We start from the raw sequence: 24,013 nt of genomic DNA, 5'->3' as shown, positions 1-24,013 counted from the left end.
TTAATGGCCCCGCGTATTACGATGCTCACGAATTCGTGTTTGCATCCGAGCTTCATTGAATTTGTGCTTCTCGCAGGCTTTCACAGGGACATGAGGGATGGAAAGAAACGCGAACATAGCGGTGCGCTGTTTTCATCGCGCTCTAGTCGTGGTGGCAATGAAAAGATGCTAGATGGTCTTTGATTGTGTCATGAATGACGTCGTCTATTCATCAATCATCCAGGCTACAACCACTTGAAAATAAATGCGAAACAGCAAAGAATGCAGATGCCGCATGTTCGTGTTTCTTTCCATCCCCCCTGCACGTATTCCGCAGGCAGTCTGTCAGTCCGTGCTGCCGGTTCGATACTTGCACTCGAGTTTGATAGTATTCGCGTTTTATTTTCTATTTCAGGCTATTGCAACCACGCCATTCGCATGCCTTAATATGTCATACTGTTATGTTCCACTCTGCCAATGCAACTGAAAGAAATCATGCTATCTTTTTTTAATTTCCTTTATTGATAAAAAAATCTCAAGGGTCCTTTATGCATTCTACTAAGACGACTGAAATGCGAAAGCCATCTTCTTCTTCTTCTTCCCAGTCAATGTATTGAACATCCCCTGCCTCCCACCAAGATATTCTTGCGCCTAACGTGGTTTTCTTACAGCCTCAAGGATCGGAGGCACTGCAAGCTTTCTGCACTTCAGCAGAGGCATGTACTTCCTCCATGATCGGCTCATTTTGACCAAGCAAAGATGTAACATCGTTATGTGACGTCACGATGATATCACAAAATAATGTGATCTGTGACGTCATATGATGACGTTATCACGTAATTATTTTTTGCAGCTCTCGTGCTGACGCCGCCGACGGTCAATTTTCGCGTTCATGAAGCATCTAAGGCGTTCGCCTTAATGCGCTGTTCCGCTGTCGTTCCATGAAATTCCAGCTGCCACTGGTGTTCGGTAGAGGTGGCTTTCAGTAATTAGGCGGGATAATTGGTCTAATACATCTTCAAACTACACTAGAATATGTAGCCGTCGTTTACGACCCGAAGATTTCACAGACACTTTTCAAGGGTACCTTCAGCCCTTAAACTCATACTATATAAAACCCTTGTTCGTCCTAAGCTCGAGTATGCAAGCGCTGTATGGGACCCAGGAACTAACACACTAGTTGTAACCTTAGAATCCGTCCAAAATCGGAGTGCACGTTTCACATCTAGTGTATCATCTATGAAAGCAGTTTTGGGCCTTCCACTTCTTTGTTCGCGCAGGAAAGTGTCTCGTCTTGTTCTTTTTTTATAAAACTTACCACAATCCCCAACTAAAACAAGACCTTCTTTCCAAACCACACTACATGTCATATAGATGTGACCATCCCCACAAAGTACACATTCCTTTTTCACATACCAAGTTCGTTCACGATTCCTTTATTCCCACTACCTCGAACGAATGGAACCACCTACCCTCCTCTGTTGCCCAATTGACCGATGTCACTGCTTTTAAGGCTGCTGTTGAATGCGATGTTTACTCTTAGCAGCATTTTTCTTTGTTCACTCTTATTTTTCTTATTACTATGTATACTCTTACCCACTCCCTTCTGTAACGCCTTCGGGCCCCGAAGGTTCTGAAATAAATAAATAAATAAATAAATAAATAAATAAATAAATAAATAAATATAAGAAGCGGTGGCTTAAAGGCACACTAAAGGGAAATATTAAGTCGACGTTGATTGTTGAAACAGCAGTCCAGAAACCTCGTAGTGCTACTTTTGTGCCAAGGAAGTGCTTATTTTGAAATAAAATCACGTTTTAGTGGTCCGCATCGCGTTAGCGCACTTCAAATCACCCGCCTGAAAGCGGTCTTTTCCACGTCACTGTTGCCGTCCCCAACGTTGCCCGCCTTTACTGCGCGGCTGCGTGCACTGGCGGCGTGCACCATTCGGGCATCCGGCAACATCACGTGCATGCGGCATTTTGTCGAACTTTCCGTCAGAGCGAGTTCACGAGCGTGCAAAGCACAAGCGTCAGTTCGTGATACCAAAACTACCACTCCGACGCGACCGCCTGAGCAAAACAGGGCGCCGGGCGAAGCGCAGTTCGGCGAAAACGGAACTTTTTAACCACCCGCGCCGTTCCCCATGGCAACGCCAAAAAGGTTCTTTTTTCCATGAATCAAATAGAAACGAACAAGCAGCATTTTATTACGTCTTTTGTTGCACGGAAAGTTCTTTTCTTTATTGCAGCTAGTTTGATTACTACTCATTAATTGTAGTCGGGCTCTCTCACGTCATCGGGATCACTTCCAAAATGTCCCACTCGTAGCGCTCATCGTGTGATACATTTAGCTTAAATTCTCGGTAAGTAGGGCCCTGCTGTTGATAATATTGCCGTTTTAGAAGTTGTCTTACATTGAGCTTTCACCCTGACATATATTCTCATTTGTCTTTAGTGTCCCTTTAAGAAAGATGCAGTAGCGTCAGTCTTTGCAGACAACCCTTCACGCTTGAAGCCCAAGGTAACAACTGAACGAAGCCTGGCAAATATCCCTAAACGTGACCGTGTTGCGTCCGAACAGTCATCGAATGCATGTAGTACCAGTAGCAACGCTGCCTCGCAATCGCCGCCATGTGCATGCAGCGCTGACATTAGGTCCCGAAGCCGAAGAATCAGAGCCCATTGACACCACATGCGCTACCGGCGAAACAACCGAGAATCATTATGTACCGTGTCACAATGAATGAGTGCGCGAGGCTGAGCAGGCTGCCTCATGCGACAAAAGCGTCCAGGCCGACAGCCATTTGGGCTCTACTTTGCTCACTACCTAAAAGGCCAAATGGAGGAGCAAGGAAAGATAGCTGAGGAGACAGAGTGTGAGGATACAACAATTCATCGACAAATACAAAGATGAGCTCAAGCAACTGACAACAGTCCGCTTTTTTCACGCCCATCACTTTGGCTCAAGTTGAGAGTCGGCACTACGACTTTAGACATGAACGACAGAGTTTGTTCACAGACATCGGTCAGTGTTGCAGGAAGCGCGCGGCATATGCAGCTGTTTTTGCTTGTTTTTCGTACCACCACGATTTAACTGCTTTAAGCTCTGAAATGGTAGTTCTGAAATGGCATAGTTCCTCATTTTCTGGCACCAGCTGTTGCTTTATCCCGTTGGCAACAAATGTAATTCTCATAAGCTTTACGAAGGGCACGAGGGAACGGGTGATCACGTATATCTCTGGAAGCAGTATAGTCCTCGTGCGCTCAGTTGATGGCGCCACCGCTCTCCCGAGTGCGCAGCGCCAATGCGGCCACTTCGCGCATTTTGTCCCTGTTCTCCTCCCGGCGCGTACCTCGAAGTTGTGTGTGGCGAACGTCGATGCGTGAAAATGTGAACGCAAAACAAGCCCTGCTTGCTTTTTTGCGGCTACGGACGGAGAGCAAACGTTCAGGAATACTTGAAACGTAGTAGTTCGCTTCGGCGTGGCGACTTCTACGCCGCTAATCACGTTTACTGCGTGAGGTAAGAACTCCAAGTGCCGTCGGTCCGTCGAAAATATTCGGAAAATGCGTCGCACAAATAAAAAGCATGGAGTACGACGAACGTTTAGAAGCGAGTAAACTTTTTTCTTTGCGTACGATAGAGAATACTTTTTATCGGCAGCCTCGCGCGTCGCTTGTCCTGTGACCGGCGCGCATTAGCAGAAAGCGGGGATAGTTGAAATGACATATTAGCAACGATAAAAAGATAGAGACCGCATGAAGTTCCCGTCTTTTAGTTTTCTTGCGTTGTTTTTACGTCAAACACTTTGCTAAATTATATTTTTGAACATGTGCAACTGTGTTTTTTGTCTAGGTCGTGCGATCATGAAGCCGATCCTGAGGCCCCTCAGTCCTACAGTCGTGCACAGCCGACAAATTGGGCACTGCAGAGGAGTGTCTTGCGCCGCAATCGTTGCCACAAATCTCCGTTCGGGCGAACAGTAAATAAGAGGATCAAGGGAACCAACAATGTGTCAATATTACCTGGGGCAGTAGCGCAGCCAGAACTTTTTTTTTCGGTGGGGGTTAAATCATACTTTATGTATCTTCGTCCGCGCGCGTTTCAATGTGTGCGTGTATACATATCATAGGTCGGCAAAAAAATTGGAGCTCACTCAGACTCACTCAAGAAATATATTTTGCTCTGAGGGCTCACTCGGACTCAGACTCACTCAACTTTTTCTCAACCGGGCTCACTCAGACTCAAACTCACCTATACATTACTCAGCCGGACCCACTTATGGCTTCACCTTAGTCTGAGTGAGCCTGAGTGAGTTGACTCATTAGTCCGCTGCCGTAAAATTATAGCTTTTTGGATCATAGTGTCAATCCTTTTTAACGCCAATATCTCACATAATCGGTGCTCTACGATACGCCTTTCGATCTAGCACCTTCAAATACGAGTTATCATATATCATCATTATCGTATATCAATCCAGTAAGGACATTTTTATGAAATATGCAACTCACAAGAGATATTTTTATCAAGAGCTTCCCATTAAAGAGTTTGCTGGGGGAGGTCATAGCACCCCTTCCTCTAACTCATACCTCTGATCAATAAATATTAAGGTGGCACGTGAATCCTATTGTGTTGAGATATGTGTGAATAGACTTGAGTATGAACTTAAGCCGATATAAGGCTGATAGTAATGCTGAAGATGAGCAGATAGGACCACAAGTCGGCAGCAAATGGTGGAGCTCACCCGGGCTCACTCAAGAAATATATATTGCGCTTATGGCTCACTCGAACTCAGACTCACCAATATTTCCCTCAACTGGACTCAGTCGGACTCAGACTCGCTAAAATTTTCTTCAAACCGGACTCACTCGGACTCAAACTCACCAAAATATTACTCACCCAGACTCAGACTCACGACCCGATCTGAGTCTGAGTCAGCCGACTCATGAGTGAGTTTGCCGACCTATGATACATACACAGGCAAAATTAAAAAAAAATTCGGGAGTAAGGGCGAGGAAGGCTGTCAATAGCCAGTGACTTGGATAGAAATCGAAAGAAACTGTGCGAAGACAGGACCAGTTTGCTTATCGGGCGCGCCGAACGGCTGCGATCCAACGTTTTCGCCGATCAGCCTCGTACGCATTCCATGGAAAATGATAAAATTGCACATTCGGTAGTTTCCCGGCCGTGTTCTTGTAGCTCTTATGACATGCGAACTCGCAAGAGCAGATAGAAATCGACTTTTTTCGGCGCGTACACACGCTTGCGCTGCTAGGGGTCATTGCCAACCTGCTGCGGCCAAGCGCGGCGGTACGGAGGGAACAGGGACATTTTGCCAGCAGCCGCCGCAGTGGCGCTGCATATCCGATTTGAAACAGCAGCGCTCGAGGCCTATAGTAACATTTCGTGCTGTTTAACGCATGAACTCCAGGCTTGCGTATCCGCCTCGTGCGCTGTTGCTTTGAAACGGACAGGTGGCGCCATCTACGGCAAAAGTGACAAAACACAGATGTGCCGGTGGCGCCGGCTCACGGTTGACCGGTTCACCACTGCAAACTAGGTTAATCACCATGGCGGACCGCAGTGATAAACGGTCGAAAAAGGCCACTTCTGTGTATTGTTGTGTTGGAGAGTGCCACAACAGCTATAAAAACACCGCAGGAAAGCTGCCAAAGGTGATATTCTACCGATTCCCCTGGAGGAACTACGAAAATGACAGAAGAGGACAGTGGATCAGGGCTGTGCAACGAACAAGGTAAGCGGCCGTTCTCTTTGTTGCTCTCTGGTAGATTATTTTTATACGATATATTTCGTAATGTGATCAAATGTATTCCTTTCTTTTAGGCCGGAGAGGCAGCTTTGGCAGCCTGTGCGGGGCGAGACTCGCATATGCAGCGCGCACTTCGTGGGAAACAAAAAGAGCTCCGCTGCGATGCACCCTTCTTATCTGCCAACGATATTTCCGTCGTGCGGCGGAAGAAGCAACGGCGTTTAACCGCGAAAATAAACGAATTAAGGCTCGCGGTCCTACATTTAGAGAGCACTGAAACACAACCGCAAAAACGCCCGAACCTATTGACAATGCACGACCACAGCAAGGGTCCCACCAGCGCAACGCTGCACTCGCAGCTCGGCTCGTCTGAGCCTCTGAGCGCTCGGCGAACAGCCCTGCGCGCTGCTACGCTAACGAAAAAACAATATAAAAAAGCAGAGAGAGGTTAACTAACGACATTGCAGAGCGGTGGAAGCAAGAAGAGGTGTTCCATCGTCGGTGTGGTGTGTTGTCAACAGATGGCGCTAGTTTGTTTCTGCGCAACGGAATTGCAAACTTCAATCAAAATGCATGGGATCCTATGGGGGGTTGGGAGAGGGCACATCTTCCTTTCTCCTCGCTAGTCACCAGGGGAGCCGAGCGGTGGCGCCACCATACCGATGCACGAGGCGGATAGTGTGCTACGCCAGTAGACGACAGCACGCATCGGGGAACTTTACGCGTCCAAGCATTCAGTATTAGCTCCTGGCAAATGCTGCTTTCGAAAATCGACTTTGAGACAGTCAAAAGCCTACTCCCAGTCAAGCGAACGTAATGGTTGCAAAACAATTTCCGCGCATCACTGGCATGCGTTCTGGTATCAGGCTAGCAGACGACGCGCGAGCGTTTCGATCAAATAGCCGCGAACGACGCGTGCCTTCGAGATTGGCTGGTTGCCCAGAACGACAATTGCTTCATGATTACCGTTTACAAGTTTTCATTGTACTTTAAACAACGCGAATACAGTCGAAAACTGAACCATTTAGCAGCTTCGAATGCAGCGACGGCATTCGTTTGCGCGAGCGAGGGCACGACGGCGGGTCTACTTCGGTGGCGGTGCCTGGCGGCTTAAAGCCGCACTAACGGTGACGGCCGGTTCCCATTGCACTGTGCTCCTTCGCCCATGCACAGCAAAATAGAAGAGGCGCTGCCTCACTTTAGTGTTCACGAGGGATCATTCCGTGCCCCCTGCATGATCTTAACATAGGCTGGTTCAGATTAATCTAGTAAAGCAGCCATCTAAAACGATACATTAGTTTACTTACCTGATCATTTCCATAAAAGAGGTCAAGATGCAGCCGAGGTCGATTTCACTGTTTCCTTGTTTCACGTCGAAGCACATGTGAGCACGCCGCACCGAGCTTCGCTTGACGACTTCTTTCATCAAGACTCCACCCCGAGCCGGCGCCGGAAATTTATGTCAAAGTGATTGCCCCTCATCTTCCTTCTTTCTTTTTCTCCTCTTCTGAACTTAGGAACCCTAGACGCATATCACGAGTATTTTTGAGGAAAACGATGATCGTGTGACAGTATAGCGAGTTTGGCGAATATATATATGTATATATATATATATATATATATATATATATATATATATATATATATATATATATATATATATATATATATATATATATATTCTTTCTGTCTTTCTTTTTCTCGCTCCTCTATATTTATGTGTTATTTGTGTATGTTTATTTGTACCTTTATTTCTATATACATTTCTATTTTTCTTTCTCTCTCTCTCTCTTTCTGTCGTTCTTTCTGTTTTTCATCCCTTTCTTTCTCTCTACTTCCGTCTTTTGCTTTCTATTTATGCTATGCATTATACACGCCCCTCCTCCTTTCTCTCCTCCTTACCCTCATTTCCCTTTGCCATTCCCTTGGTACGTTATACAGTGCAAGGCTATGTTATGCACGGCAAGTGTGCCTGGGTAGTCGAGCACTGAGCTGAATACAATCAAAACTTTGGCATGCGCAACAATAGATCCACTCGTGAAATCGGTTCATAATTTCACTTTGTAATTGTATAGCTCTACCTTTTTTTTGTGAGTATGTAAATAGTTTTGGTATGCAAGGCAATAAAGAAAAAAAAAAGTGCCTGGGTAGTCGAGTGTTTATGATGCGCGCCTTCCGATCATGGGGCTGTGGGTTCGAACCCCGCCTCCCGAAGAAATTTTTTTCTCCGAGGATTTTTCTCTTTTTTTCTATCTCTTTCCTTCTCTCTTCCTTATACTCTCTCTGTACTGATTCCCTCACCCATCAGAGTTATTGTATCCTGCGCCGTTGAATTGGGCGCACGTTTTCTGGGATCGAAGCAGACGATCAAGCAGACGACGGCGATGAAAAGGAAAACGAACAGAGCGCGTGTCGCTTGACGACGATGATAATTTTCTGTTCGCGGATTGCAACCGACAGACAGGCAGACATAGAACTTTATTTGGGTCCTGAGAAACGCTACTCTTAGGGCAACGCCGCGGGCCGCTCAGACGTGGGGACGGGGAGGTCTAGCGTCACCGTCGCATCATGGGCTCTCTAGACAGCCCGTAGTTGTGGTAGAAACTCTGACCTTCGCAAGGCAGAGTCCCAATCCTGTTCTGTGAGCCGACTGAGGCACCGTAATGAGGGGCACCGCCAGAGCATATGTTCAAAGTTACTGACCTCCCCGCAGTCAGGGCAGGTAGACTCGAAAGCCTCCGAAGACACGATGCTGAGGAAAGATAGACTAGAATAAGACCGAGTCTGCAGCCTTCTAAACGTGATGACCTGAGGTCTAGACAACTTACAGTGCGGTGGAGGAAAAGACCGCCTACTCAACTGGTAGTGTTTAGTGACTTCATTGAAAGTAAGGAAAGCATCCCTAAACACCCCACAGTCAACCAGCGGCCCTACGTGCAACCGACGGCTCGCATAAATAGATCCGCCGTTAAAACACATTTATTTCAGTTTCCTACTGGGGGGGCACTGTCGCGTCGACCCAACAGTTGCATGACGAGTATGCCGTATTCGACCAAGTTGCTGACAGGTTCAGGCGTGCCTGGTTCAACTTCGGGCAGCACGGGCAGGGCGGAGCAGCTGGCCGAACCTTGCGTGTAGGTACCGCATACCAGGCTGAATGCTTCTCCGAAGATGTGCTCGAGTCGCCCCATGATGAATTCCTTCGACTCGGTCGAGTTGTTACAGTCGCCCAGAGATGCGTCAACGCAGTCCAGCAGGGCTCCGAAGTAGCTGCGCGTTTTTTACATAATCGCCATTGCATGAAGATGAAGCAGAAAAGAAACGCAGTGATGATGATAATAATAATAATAATAATAATAATAATAATAATAATAATAATAATAATAATAATAATAATAATAATAATAATAATAATAATAATAATAATAATAATAATAATAATAACGCATACTGTAATAAAGCCAGGGATACGGGTTTCTGTGCTTAGTCTTCCTAAAGCACTGTTGTCTTTTATGGGTAATAAGTAACGAAAGCTTATGAAAGGTTATGAACAAAAAGAAAAAAAATCACATCGCCTTCTGATATAGATTTCAAGTTATTAATACTAGAATAGTGTAACAGGGATCAGTAAAGTTGCGGCTTAGGAAGCATGCCCTAATATACAATACTAATATATAATATAATGTAATATAAATATAATATAATATAATATAATATAATATAATATAATATAATATAATATAATATAATATAATATGGATATACTAATAATAACAATTACAACAATAATATTATTTACATAGATCATTACATTACAATTAGTCTGTTTTTATTGACTGTTCATGTCAAAGTAGGCACTAAACGTAAATGCTCCTCAGAATCGTGAATGGCAAAAGCACCGGCTTAGGGTTCAAGAAAGCTAAAGAACTATTTGTCGGATAGCGCCTGCTACTGTGGATATTGTCACCTGCGGCGATATTCTCGACAGTGCTATATTGTGAAACAAGATCGGTACATGGCTCATCAGGCCGCTTTTTGGTTCCTTAAGCTACGAAGTACCCCCATCTCTTTTAAATAAAAGGACAATTAAAAGTTAAGAGTGTGAAATAAAGTAATCATTTCAAGCAGTTCAAAGGCAAGCGGATGCGTTAGATATTGCGCAGACAAGTTGCCCACACAAAGAAAACAGGCAACATCAAATATTGAGAAGATAAAAAAAATATCTGGCTGAAGGTACTTCCCAGTTTCTTCACTCTTTTGTTTTGTGCAAGTTCAACTGGTTCTCAAAGGAAGGAAGTCTAAATATACGTGCTGAGCATCTATAATGCGAACGCCAATACAGCTCGGTTAAGAGGAAGACGTATCAGTCTTTGAAAAACTTGTTACCGTACCCTGCTAAGCGCTGTGTGAGAACCATTGCCTTGAATCAAGCTATCGTTAGAATCCAAATGCTGTAAAGTGACCCGAGACGATCATCCATAAAGGCCGTGATGCCTGCGATCGTGGTGCGTCAGTCGCCTTCTTGGATGTGTCCTACTGAGCAACTGCTGACAAGTCGAGGTGCCGAGTAGTTTGTGACAACGGCAGTTAAGCTGGCGCCACAATACCAGGCGGGCTGCAAAGTTCTCGGTCTTTAAGTTCTTAGTCTGACTTCCAGCAGCATAATGGGGTCAAGAAAATGAAATGAAGTCAAGAAAGACCTGGGAGACAATATTTGTATTTTTAACTGTAGTCTTTTAACTACAAATAAAATGTAGTTAAACTAGACGACAACGTACCAGTGGTAAGTCTCGAACGTACAACCTTCGGATACCGCGCCGTATGCTCTAGCAAATTCAACGGACAGGTTCGTAAGCTCTAGGTTCAGTCTCTACCAACTGCAATCTGCTTTTTGCTCCACTTTATTATTTTCCACATACGTCATAATTTCAACGCTGCAGTGAAAAACTACAAGTGATATCTCCTATACCTTACTGGCCTTGATTGTTTGTTGGCTTCGTAAGCTGTGCCTAACGAAGAAATGAGCCCTTGATTTACTCCCCTTATTCCGTACGTACCAGCAGGCGTGATAAACAGCCTGGTTGGGAGCTCCTTTTTCCGTGGCTTTCTGGAGATTCCTGAACATGTCGCGGACGCAGACGTTAAGCTTGGAACCGGCCGCATTCGCACACGGTGAGCTCTGGAGGTACACTGCAGAAATGGAACACGATCAGAACAATGCTTGTCCGTCCCTAAGAAGCCAGTCACCCACTCTAGTTATGAGCATTGCTAACCAGTTATTCAATCATTCATGTAACCGCAGATATTTCGCAGTTCATCAGCACCACCCATTAAACTTGCGGAAGCATGATACGTTACATCTGTTTCGGAACGGCTATAGCGCAGTGCTTCGTGGAATTGTTGCAGCTCACTTTTCACGCCTGATATTCTTTTAAATTGTTATGGGCGACGAAGGATATGCAAAGCTAGAGATGCATTTCAAGATAAATAGAGAAAAACACAATTGCTTGCTCCTGACATTATTTTGGAGTCTGTTTAAATACATTCTTTTGCGAGTGCCCAGGTTAGGCACTCATAATTATCGGTGCATCGGCCTCGCGCTCTGTGGAACTCAAGAACACGCGGTGCGGCCGCACACCGATTAAACATGGTTTAGGAGTTAATACTGTGCGCTGCGCTCCTTTTTCATTTCACACTGCGTGTGAGCACAGTTTGTTTGCGTTGCTGTGAAGCACACTAAGCTCAAATCATATTGCGAGTGCACGATCGCGCAGCGAAGGCTTATCCTAGAGTTATAGATCCGCTAGGTGGATGACAGCTTGGCCTGTCTTCAATATGGATAGCATTTGCATATATGAAGAAAGGCATCATGCTCCGAAACAATCTCGTGACTTACGTGACGCCTTCAATTCAAGGTTTCCCAAGAGTCTTAATTACGGCATTGCTTCGGTGCTGTTTGATACTTTCTTCTAGTTAGATAAGGCACATCGTCGACACAGTTGGCGGACTTGCCGAGCTATAGCGGATCCGGCTAGCACCGTCACGGCTCCCTCGTGCTCTCAGAGCATGCATGGAGTCAGGTGTGTTTCGCAGCAACAGGGAGCAAGGCGCGCTCGCGTGCTCTGTCGCATGACCGCGTACACACAAAAAATTGTTTCTTTAGGCGCGACAATATCTTGAATAGGTAGCAATTGTTCTTGCTCAATTTCGCGCACAGCAGTTCTGGCTCTTTCAGTAACGAAAGTTTTTCATATCGTCTAAGCGTGCGACAATATGTTACCATATACGGCGTGAAGCCAGAGGGCCAATAGCACCATGAAGTCCACTACTATTGGTACGAATCGTTCCAAATTAGCAGCAGAGGCGCATCTTCTCACTAGCAAATTTTCGCAAGGCATGAAAGTGTTCTTTTGTGGCTTCTGAATAGCATCACTGAATTAACAAGGCAAAGTCCCTATTCACCAACTTAAAGCGAAAAATTTTTGGAGTCTTAAGTGGTCTGTTGCGCTCTTCGCTTTACTGTGCCGTTGTATTCAAACGCGCAACCTCGGGCGTATGCAAGCTGTAACCATCTCTTGTTACAAATATGAGTCTCTAACTAGGCACATTACTTCGTACAGTGACTAGAGCTTAGGCCTGCCCTCTTATAAAATTTCAGTCAAATGGTTGAAGAAGTTTTCAAGGAAATGCGAGTACTCCTGCTTTTTACAAGCGTTTTGATATCGGGAAAGCTGAGCTGCCGGTGATGTAAGGCTTCCAGAATAAAGCTTGCATGCTTGTCGCTTTATGGTGTATCTTATTTGTCAGATGTTTTCATGGTGTAGTTTGGTGGTAGCATCGCGTGTGTCGATTGAAAAAGAAAAATGCAAGGGTTGCCAAACGAGCGTTGACTTTATTTTCCGCCTTCATAGTGACAATAACTCATGGCATGTGTTGTAATTATTGGATTTAACCTTCGTATTTTCTTTGCCCCTGTTTCTATTTTTGTTAGAACATTCATGTGTAAGGGACAGCAAAGAATTTATATCGCTAAAATAACACGCCGGGTGAGGAGGAGGATACATATAACATAATGTTGAAAGAAACTCTTCGATGACTGGTGAAACCATCGTCACGCAGTTAACATTTTATGTAGCCTCCATGATGTCGCATAGCGGCGTCCTCAAACTATATCTGGTCGTCCTTTGGAGACGGCGTAATAAGCTTAGAGCGTTTTTCGAGTTTGTCATATGCGTAGGATTGATGAATAGCCACACCACTGTCGTAGCCAGGGGTTGGATTGGAGGGGAGGCCGGGGTCCAGACCCCTACCGAAGCTTTATAATCTTGCATATGTATATACACACGCACACATGCTAACACACGCACGAACATATATGAAGCATGGCTAAACGCTACACCCACCTCCACTCCCCCCTCCCCCCCCCAAAAAATTCTGACTACGCCCCTGAGTCTCACATCTTTCCATGTCATTGCCCTCGGTGCAGATGGCTTCGAAGTCTTCCTCCGCTGCCTTGAGTACGACCATGCACGTTCCTCGCGTGGTTCCATCCAGGCAGTCGTCGATATATTTCAGGGAGCACTCGATCTCGGAAGTCCAAAGTCTGAAACGAGCATTACACACATTTGACGTGTAAATCGTTTACACTCACCTTGTTCAGTTGTTTCGTTTAGAGTACGTGTATGTATTCAATACAATTGCGTTTATCGCCTCTTTTTTAATTTCGAGAGTTTGCCCAACGGCATACATTGTTAAATATGCAGGTAGAGGCCGGCTTCCGCTATATACATCAAGAATGCTCTATGGTGGGGCCCATAGAGCCACAAATCATAATCCGGTGGTCTTGTCGGATGAAGGTCCACTGTTCTCAGGTAGCGCCGCCGTATCCAATTCAGGCCAGGGCACGTCCACAACAGGTGCTTGATTGTAACCGCGGACGCTTCAGCGGTACAGAATGGGCAAGTATCCCCAAATGGTCCATGCATTGTTGTGGCCATGCATATGTGACCGACAGAGTAAGTGCCGCCCCCACACGAAGTCTCCGCAACACCACCTCCTCCTGGCGGGTAAGCCCGCCTGGGAGGTTTGAACCACACGGTGGCATTAAATCTCGTGTGGTGCGGCGGAGAATCTCCTTGTGGTAGAGGAACTCACCCCGGGGATCACTCGGGAAAGGCGCTTCTAGAGTACGTGGCAGCTGGCTGTGGGTGGCGCTGTCAGCTTGTATGTGAGCGGAAATGGTGTACCGTGGTATCCGCTGTATCCTTATCTGGCCAGGCATCTGTGCAGTTATACGCTGTATATCGCCTGCGAAAGTGTGCGCGTTATATACCTTGCGGAACTCCTTTATGGCTGATGTAGAGTCGGTGCGTATTATAGTAAAGGATGACGACGATGCGGAAGCCGCGCTCACCAACTTTGTTGCGTCTCGTATTGCCAGAAGTTCAGCACTGACCGATGGAACCGGAGGTCTCAGGAGGTACAATCGATTTACACGCAGGTTTTGGTGCCCCGGCACCACGATTGACGTAACCACCTGCGTGTCCGTGCAGCTCGCACCAGTATAGGCCACCAGTGATCGTGTCGGGAGTGCGGCATCTGCTTCTTCAAGGTGGAGCCGGAAGGTAGTCGTTGGACGAGGGACTGGATTTCGGAGGCGGCCAATAGGTTTGTTATCCGTTAGTCGCCGGTGATCCCACAGTGGAAGGCTTACTATTGAGGGTGGCGAGACAGACAATGGATTGCCCATATATTCGGCGAAGTCAGCAGCAGGTGGTAGAAATGACGGCTTGAGTTCCCTTGCTTGCCGGCGTTGATAAATCAACTCGTCGATGGTGTTTAGTTGCGCCTCTTCCTGAAGCATCGGGATAGGTGTGCATCGTGGAAGCCCGGTAACGACGCTTATCGCTTCTCTGTTGATGCATTCTAAACGGGCCCAACCTCTCACTGTAAGGTGCTCAAATTGAGCTGAATAAATAAGGCGAGGCTGCAGCACTGCTCGAGCAAGTAAACGGGCAATCTTCGTGCGGGCACCTCCAGCCTTGGAGCTGATTCGTCGTATCAGATGGAGCACCTGGCGCGCTTGTTGCTTAATTTCGCGAATCCAAGGTTTTGCAGATCCGTTTGCCGTAATGACAACGCTTAACATGCGTAGCTAGGGAGCTGGCGTAAGAGGACGTCCAGATAATATCAGCTGAATAGGCGTATTTACAAGTCGTCGCCGGCCCCAGCTGTTGGCAACCGCCATATAGAGAGTCTTGTCTGTTGAGAGGGTCAATCCTATGCATCTGCACCACTCGTCGGTTGTGTTAAGAGCTTCTTGCAAGACCGATTCATGTCGTTGAAGGTCGATGTGAACACTCCACACTGTGATATCGTCGGCGTATATGATGTAATACACGTCCGAGATCGCTGCCAGAGCCCATCCAAGGGGTAGCATTGCCAGGTTAAAGGGCAATGGTGCAAGTACTTATCCCTGTGGCACTCCCCGTTTTGAGTTAAAGGGGCCGGTTGCGTTTCCCGCCATACGAATGGCAAACGCTCGTTGAGTCATGAACCTGTGTACGAAGGTGCACACGCGCTCGGGTATTCCCACGCAACGCATAATGGCAAGTATGGCACTGTGGCTAACTTCATTATATGCCTTGTGCACATCCATGGCTAATATTGTTCGCACGCGGCGTGTCCTATTGCCTGCCAAGACCATGCCAGTAAGTGCTCGAAGTCCATCTTCTGTGCCCAAGTGCTTGCGAAATCTAATTTGTACAGGATGGTACCATTTGAATTGTTCAAGCCACCAGGTTATTCGCGTAGAGAGCATTTTCTCTGTTAATTTGCAGACAGTCGCTGTTAAGGCGATAGGGTGCAGGTTGCGTATATTAGTAAGGTCTTTTCCTGGCTTCGGTATCGGTATGATTTCCGCGTGCGTCCAAGAAGCAGGTATATGGCCTTCAGCCCACACGTGATTGATGTTTTCCAGAAGCGAGGCCAAGGATGTCTCATTTAAGTTTTTGAACAACTAGTAAGGTAATCCGTCTGGTCCAGGAGCCGTCCGTGGTTTAGACGCGTCGATAGCTGCTGTCAACTCGGCCATTGTGGATGGTCCTTGGATTCCAGTAACTGCCTCTGGATTAGGTTGTTGGCTTATCGTCGAAGGCAGGGTCACATGGTCATTCAGAGGGGAAGGAAGTACATCATAGTGTGGGAACAACGTCCGGGCGATGTTGTGCAGCATTCAACGGAGTATCCGCAGTGGCTAGAAGCACGGAAGCCGTTGGGTCGGGCTGACGTTGGCCCTTCTCCATTGCACGAAACGTACGCCAGACAGAGGCTGTGCGTGACGAGGGTCCGCGAGACGCGCACCAATCTAGCCATCGTCCTCTGTCCAGTCTTCGCTCATGCCGACGAGCTTGTGCCGCGATACTCCGCATTTGAATTTTTGCTTCTATCGACGTAGGATCGCGCACCGCAGCAAGTTCAGCCCGGCGCCGGGCCGCCCAAAGGCGCAACAGCTGCAAGTCTGGGGCCGGGCGGCTTTCATCTACCCAGGACGTTTTAGTTGCCGAATCGAGTGCCTTTCGAAGAAAATCTTGAAGATCTTGCGGCGACGGGTCCTGTGGTATGAGTGCTGCCTCTCGAAAGGCGTCCCAGAGAACAACTCGACAACAGCGGCGAAGTCGGGAGTGTCTGTGGGTGGGAAATTCGAGGAAGATGGGGTAATGGTCACTTGCCCAGCAGTCCGGTTTATGTCGCCATCCATTTGCGCCGAATCCTAACCACCATGACAAATCGGGCGAGTACGATGAAGCGTGCGGTTGGTCAGCACGGCGCGTTGGGATTGTAACATCGTTCAGCAGCTGGAAGTGTGCATCCACAAATGTTTCCCAGACATGATTCCCACGACCTGATGATGTGGGATACCCCCATGCCACGTGCGGAGCATTAAAGTCGCCACCGACTAATATAGGGCACACTGAGTGCTGAGTTCGAAGGAAGTGAATCCATCCCAATCTTAATCGGGTAGATGAGCCAGTGTGCGGCTTGGCATAAAACGATACCAGAATTACGTCAGTTTTCTGAAGGCGGACTTTGACCGCGACGACTTCCCGTGATTGCGAGCACCATTTTGACAGATCGATGCCCCTTCGAGGCAGCCTTGTGAGCACATATATTGTGGCTCTACCTGGAAGGACTTTACTAGAAACGCAACGTCAATCTGGCACATTGGGATTAGCGTATAAAGTGAATGACGGGATACTTAACTGGGCATTTGGTTCTTGTAGGAGTACTGCCCAACGAGCATGACGTCCGAGGTGAACCCTTTTGCGAAGTTCACTTAACTTGCCTGGTAGGCCACGACAGTTCTATTGCAGGACGTTTTGTGGGCGGGAGTGTTGCGACGACATTATTGACGAAGATTTGAAGCCAGAACTTGCGACAGTGACATCAGCTGTTTAGCCACGAATTGTAGAAGTTCCATGGGTGTCAGGTCCGCCGACGATGACCGGGGCTGTTGGATAGGCTAGAGGTTTGTGTCATGCTGCGGTGTGGACGACGATGCCGCTCGTTTTGCTGGAAGTTCTCGACGGCGCCGAAGGTGATCTATCTCCTGTTCGAGTCGGGCCAATCTTGTATCCAGTGATACAAGGTCATCTGGTGTTTCCATTTGCGAAGAAGGAGGAGCAGAGTTTGTCGGGGAGCGCTTCTTGCGCGGCTCTTTGACCGCGGCACTTTAACTTTTCTTTTCGGTGAAAGACGTAGCCTCGGTGATGTGAGAGTCGTCCGGTTTTAAGTCCAACAAGATCTCGAAACTATTATTCAAATGCAGAACGCTGGCGCCGCCTAAATGACTTGATTGTTGACGCTTCTGTCGAAGCTCTCGAGCGGCGTTTCGTTTAGTTGGGCATTGAGGTGATGTTATGTCGTGGCCATCGCACTTGCAAAGTCCACAGCGAAAAGTGGAGCCGGCTGTTGCGTCCATGTCAGCATCCGACTGTGTGTTAGGGCAAGATTCCTTCATGTGCCCTTTTCTATAGCATCCATAGCAAAATATGATAGCAGGCTTGAAAGGTCGGGGGCGGAGTACGCAGCCGTAGTAGTACATCTTCTCCGGAGCGGCCAAGGGATCTTGAACAGTGAAGAGAGAAGTACCGCTCTTTCCCATGTGGCGTGCGGCAACAATGGTATGTTGAGGGTAGGAGAGCTCTCTTCGCAGGGTATACTGACTTTATAATTGCATAATCGTGAAATGTTCACTGTTACAAAAAGAATAATAATTTAATTACTCGAGTTGCTTCGAGAATGAATTGACCGCGCAACCTGAACGAACCTCACGAAGATAGACATACCTGGCGCTGCCAACCTACCCCTCAAAGAAAGACTAATGAGCTGCACAGAACACGCACAACATTACGGAGAGTCAAGGTGCGTCTCACTGTACTCCGCCCCAGTATGTACTGCAAACAAGCAGCGGAATACCTACACTTACAAAAAAACCCTACAGGAAACGTGTGCACCTCCAACGCCGCTTCCCACACTTAAAGCCGGTGAAAACTGCGAACCGAGCAAAACGGAACAGGCTTCACACAAACATATTTTGTGGGAATATGCTAACATATCAAGAAGTTCTCCTGTGGTCACCCGCAAGTCGTGACGCTAAGACCACACATTAGCTGCCCAGCATGCAGTCCAGGGAGGATATATGGAGACAATATCTCCTGGCCTCTACCTGTGCTGTCTATACTGTACCACAAACTGCCTTGTAATAAAGTTTATTCACTTACTTTGAATTCATCAGTGATTTCCAAATATCAATTCCGCACGAGAATTCTCTATATAGGTGTTGCGTATAGTCACGTTAAACTTCTTGCTGCACTTGAAAACTACCCATACACTCACCAGGGATGTATTGCGATGATATAAACTACCGTTACACGATTACCAGTGAGCATCTTTATCTTGTAATGCGCTGCCAGAAATGACAAGGACCGAAGAAAACGAAAGGCAACACAGGGTGACGCCCAAACTAACAACTTACTTTATTTGTGTTGTCTTTCGTTTTCTGCGGTCTTTGTCGTTCCTGGCAGGGCATTACAAGATAAAGTCGTGCCAACTAGCCACCGTTGCAGCCTTATTACCAGTGAACCTTCATGGTCTTGTTCATAAAATATTATTGAATTTATCGAACCTTGCAAAATTGGTACAATAGATGCATCCTCCTGATGTACTAAATACTTTGGTTATTTCCTTGGATGCCTCATCAAACGCGAAAACTGACCGTCGGCGGCGTCAACGCAAGTGATGCAAAAATTTTTATCACATGATGACTTCACCAGAGCACGGCATCTTGACGTCACAGATCTATATTCGAAATCAAATGTACACAGGTGGGTACATGGCGTGTTATAGCACATGACTGAAATGGGAACATCCTGTAAGAAAATTACAGGTTGGTAAGTACAGAAAAAATTGCAAGAAAACAGCACTGAGTGATTAGTCATAGCGGTCGAAGCGACACACCTACACGAATATTAAATATCACAACAACAGAACAGAAGAAAATTGTAAAACACGTATTAAAAATATGGAAATTCTGTTTGCTTAAAGATCTTCAAGGCTACAGCGCACAAAGACGGGGACAACAGAGGAAAACACAGGACGAAGCGCCGAACTGCAACTGATACTTTATTATATGAAGGAGGAACCTTATATGCGCACATCGAGCCAATAAAAGCAATATTAGGCACAGCACCAACACGAGATAAAATTACAACAAACCTAACACTCTTTATTTTGCACACGGCCTAAGACATGTTTCCGTTGAAAAATTCTATCTCCTTAGTGGAGAGGGTCACAGAGGGAGCACTCACACAACTGTCTTTTTCGCGATCAATTTCATACGCTTCAATCACTTCACGTGTCAGCTTATGCTTTTCCTTTCCGATTACCGAGCACTGCCTGAAAAGTGGTTCACATGCACAAGTCCTGCAGTGCATTGACAAGTGGCCTGATATGGCTGTCTTTCCCACCAAATTCTTATGCTCCCTGAGCCTATCGTTGAGAAATCTACCGGATTGTCCAATATATCTTTTCCCGCAGCTCAAGGGCAGCGAGTAGACTATACCTTCTTCACACTCAACAAACCGCTCCTCATGTCTTTTGGCGCATCCTTCTTTTTTGTTGCCATCAGCGTTAACAGGCATACATAGTTTTGAAAGCTTGTTAGGGGCGGAGAAGACTACATCGACACCAGCACGCATGCCTATCTTTTTGAGATTGTGCCCGACCTTATGCATGTACGGCACTACTACTAACTTGTCTTTCTTTTTCTTTATCATCTGGCCTTGCTGATCACCACTTCATCTCCCTTAGCAGGACACGAGCCACCGAGTCAAGCATATGGCGCGGGTACCCAGCCGAGACCAGGCGAGTGGTTTGAGCAAAGAAGCTACTTTCTGTTGAATGCAAACAAGACTTCCGCCAAGAATTCCTTAGACACGACGTGATGATGCCCCTTTTGACTCGCTTTGTATGGTTGGAGGCGAAGGGTAGCAATGGTTTACCAGCCCTTGGCTCATAACACCAGCAAATATGTCCTGCTGTAAAATTCAACCTGAGGTCTAGAAACTTCAGGGAATTTTCCACCGGAAGTTCGTGCGTCAACTGCAGTGGCTTGAGACATTCGCTAACTAGGGCCAGCACACTCGTGGCAGACGTCATAAAATCCTCGGCGTCAGATTCCAAAACAACAAGGTAGTCATCGACATACCGAAATATGCGTTTCACATTCAACCCTTCTTAACGTTCACACAATATACGATCATAGTAGGCTAGATACAAATCGCTTAAAAAAAGGCGCAATGCTTGATCCGATGCAAATCCCGTTTCTCTGAATGAAGGTCTTACCCTGCCATGTTATGAAAGTAGATGTGAGATAAAATTTTAAAAGTTCTAAAACGGCCCCTTCATTCATACCGGCTGTGTTCTGGAATCCTACCACACCGTGGTCGTCAATCGCGTTTTGAACGCAACTCATTAGCTGATTCTGCGGGATTGAGTAAAAAAAATCCTTGAAAAGGCCGAATTCCCTTCATTGTCACAACTTAAAAAGTGAATGACCTGATCTGTATTCTTGATTAAGAAAGGGTCATCAACTGTCAGAATCTTGAGCTTCTGCTGCAAGAACTTCGAAACTGACTTTTGCCATGCGCCATTCTCGGAAACGATGGCACGAAACGGGAACCCTATTTTGTTTTCATTGGCTCGATGTGCGCATATAAGGTTCCTCCTTCAGAGAATAAAGTATCAATTGCAGTTCGGCGCTTCGTCCTGTGTTTTCCTCTGTTGTCCCCGTCTTTGTGCGCTGTAGCCTTGAAGATGCAATACCAACTAGCCCACCAAGCCATACTTGCTTAAAGAGTCTGCCATAAAATTAGGACACTCTTTTTTAAATTTTCCTCATTTTAAGTGTTTATTTCTTACCGGTATAGTATTCCAAAACTGGATCACTGCGAAAGGGAATGGATATGATTGCCATTTTTAACGCACTTGAGCGCGTGAAACTAAAATTCGCAGTAGACATTCAATGTCTAGTGATTAATCGCATGCGCCGATTAGGCACGCCAAGTGAGGCGTAGCATAAAATATTAGATAGGTCAGTAAATCAACAAGTCAATAGATCAGTGAAACTCACGCGCATGCTTCTCGAAGTTCCTCGGGGTTTCCCGCAATTCTCGTGGTATTGCCATACAGGACGAAGTCTGAGCCACACGCTCGTAGCCGCTCCTTGCTGCAGTCCCGGTTCTCCTCAGCATGGCAAAAGGCTGGTGCAAGAAAAACCGAATATGCGGTTTCACTAGAAAGCCCCTTTGCCATTTAGGTACGTAATCACAATCTAGAATGTGCCATGCCGCGATACTCTCACAATAATCTCTACACTGCACTAGTCATCACGAGAATACCTGAAACTATAATTTTGTCTTTCGTCTGAGTGATGCCGCAAGTAAAGGTGGTTGAAGTTGATTTTGCGGGTTGCAGATAACGCGGGCTTTCTTTCCCCATTGATGCATCAGGTCGCAAATGTTCTTTATGTTCGAGAAGGGTTGTTGCAGAACGTTCCGGCCATTCATGAAGGGGAATGTTCGTATAAAGTCTAATTTAATACGTTTGGACGAGACGCTTGCGTTAACGGCAGCGTATTCTTTCTTGGCGCGAAACCAACGGAGCGGCATAACCCCCTCTACCCCGACGACATCAACCTCCCATTGTTGCGAGCTGGCCCATTACACTGAACTTTCCAAGAACCGTCTAACCCTGACCTTCTTGCTCAGGTTGTATTCTTGGTTGAATTCTTGGACTACTTCAACGAAAATTAACGCATTCGTTTAGGCAAAATGTACAAATCTCTGTGGGCTGTCATCCAATCTGTTTAATCGAAACGCAACGCAGTCAACTTCGTTTCCGAACGCTGTAGCATGACGTGACGCTCCAACAAAACTCACACACAACAGACGGACAAACGCGCATGCTGGGACACAAGCGATGTGTTAAGTGTATGCCCATTTGCTTAACCCAAAGCACTGGTGAAGTGGTGCTGACTATAAGGTGAGACTTGTTACCGCATTACCAGATGCGCATGCGAGAAACGTCACCGCCAGACGGCGAAGAGGGTGGCTGGCAGACATCTCGTTGAGAAAGCTTAGACTCCGAGGAGGAAAGAACCCGTCTTGTAGCTTTAACGAGGGTAACGGTCAGTCGTCTCCGATTCCTTGCTCCACCGGCGACGGCCCTGAGTCACGCAATAAAGCACGCATATGTTAGGTTCACTGCGTGGCCTCAACTCGCTGCCTACTAATTACATGCACGCAATTATACAACACGCTATTATGCAATCACTGTTCCATGGAGATGTGCTCCTTAGCGCGTCCAAGGAAAACAGATGTCCCGTATCCTGGCGCCGTTTTTTCTGCTCCTAAACACGTCGCTTTACACGCACATCCTGTGCAGTATTGAGCATACATCTAAAAACAAATTGGACTAACGAGCTATATATTGTTAATATAGAGCCAACAGCCAGTGTGCTATTATGATGAATTCTCAGAGACATATGGTTAGATTGATATGTAGCTTTAGTACATTTGCGTAGATCTAGCGATGATCCTGATTATAACTGCGCATGTGACTTGATTTACCACGACGTCGGATTATTAGGTCAGTGTACGACGACATATTACCGGGGCAAGGCGGATATCAGCAAGCTGTGCGGCAGGTACTCCGCAGCTATATTTTAAAGCGGCTATTTTCTCAGTTTCGACAGCGAACTAGAGCGAGTGCATTGTTTTGCTTGTTCTAAATCTTTCCAGGCTGCCCTCATTTGGATGCCAGAATAAGAATTTACGTAGTGCTTGCAAGTCCCTTGACGTACTGTTTGGGAGTAGCTAATAAAAACATGGTTGATCTTTCCGCTGTACGAATCGGTATAGCACGAAAGTGAAAGGTGTATTTGAAGAAGTAGTTCAACGTTTCTTCTACATTAATAAATGAGAGCTTGCACAGTGTCTGTTGGTGTTTGGCGGCTATAGCTCCGTTTGATGTCGACACACCCGTGTAGATTCTGGTAGTAGAGGAGACTGAACGAAACATTAAACAGTGTAGTCTCTCTCTCTCTCTCTCTCTGTGTGTGTGTGTGTGTGTGTGTGTGTGTGCTTGCGTGCGTGCGTGCGTGTGTGTCTGTGCGTGCGCGTGTGTGCGTGTGTGTACTGCGGTTATCAGTCTATATATGATAATCATCACCCAGCACCTGGAGTAGCATGTCAGGCGAATAGCCAGGCTAAAACCTCCACCTTCTCATTAAAACATATATACATACATATATATATATATATATATATATATATATATATATATATATATATATATATATATATATATATCTAGTGGCGCCTCTCCATCCCGACGACTAATGTCAATCATCGTCACTAAATCTCTGTGGCAGCTGAAGTATAGTTAACAAAGACACGGACATAGTGTATGGTGAATCCCGTACGAAGGTGACGCAAACAAGCACATAATCACTAGTACTCGATATGCGCTCACGGGAAGCGTCATCATTCGAGGAGAGAAACGGCAGGGTGTGCGCTCTCCAGCAATTGGCTAACCTACACCTCTGATCATCCATACAGTACCACACAGCGCTTCAGGAACGCAAGAGGCACAGCTCCTAGCTTGAGCCGCGAACGCCTCCCGCAGCCCGCTGGTGTGTCT

General features: G+C 46.5%; 1 protein-coding gene across 1 annotated transcript; it reads right to left on the bottom strand.

Moving 5' to 3' along the window:
- Positions 1-8,722: 8,722 nt before the first annotated feature.
- Positions 8,723-21,575, bottom strand: LOC119375582 (uncharacterized). The gene is made up of 4 exons (XM_037645795.2): positions 21,444-21,575; positions 13,210-13,355; positions 10,810-10,942; positions 8,723-9,022 (listed from the first exon to the last, which is right to left on the bottom strand). Exons 2-4 carry the CDS (start codon positions 13,277-13,279, stop codon positions 8,737-8,739), a joined length of 489 nt encoding a protein of 162 aa, XP_037501723.2. The 5' UTR covers positions 13,280-13,355; positions 21,444-21,575; the 3' UTR covers positions 8,723-8,736.
- Positions 21,576-24,013: the final 2,438 nt, after the last annotated feature.

Source organism: Rhipicephalus sanguineus, chromosome 11 (genome assembly GCF_013339695.2).
Source record: "Rhipicephalus sanguineus isolate Rsan-2018 chromosome 11, BIME_Rsan_1.4, whole genome shotgun sequence".
Taxonomy (NCBI): domain Eukaryota; kingdom Metazoa; phylum Arthropoda; class Arachnida; order Ixodida; family Ixodidae; genus Rhipicephalus; species Rhipicephalus sanguineus.
The sequence above is the reverse complement of the archived record's forward strand: the minus strand, read 5'-3'. Positions and strand labels throughout refer to the sequence as shown.

What these genes read in the sequence shown, in the direction of transcription:
- LOC119375582 (XM_037645795.2), bottom strand. Translation starts at nt 13,279, where the DNA reads ATGGTCGTACTCAAGGCAGCGGAGGAAGACTTCGAAGCCATCTGCACC. An exon ending in GGGCAATGACATGGAAAGAT is followed by an intron (nt 10,943 to 13,209) that starts GTGAGACTCAGG and finishes CCATTTCTGCAG; the next exon opens with TGTACCTCCAGAGCTCACCG. An exon ending in GCTGTTTATCACGCCTGCTG is followed by an intron (nt 9,023 to 10,809) that starts GTACGTACGGAA and finishes AAAAACGCGCAG; the next exon opens with CTACTTCGGAGCCCTGCTGG.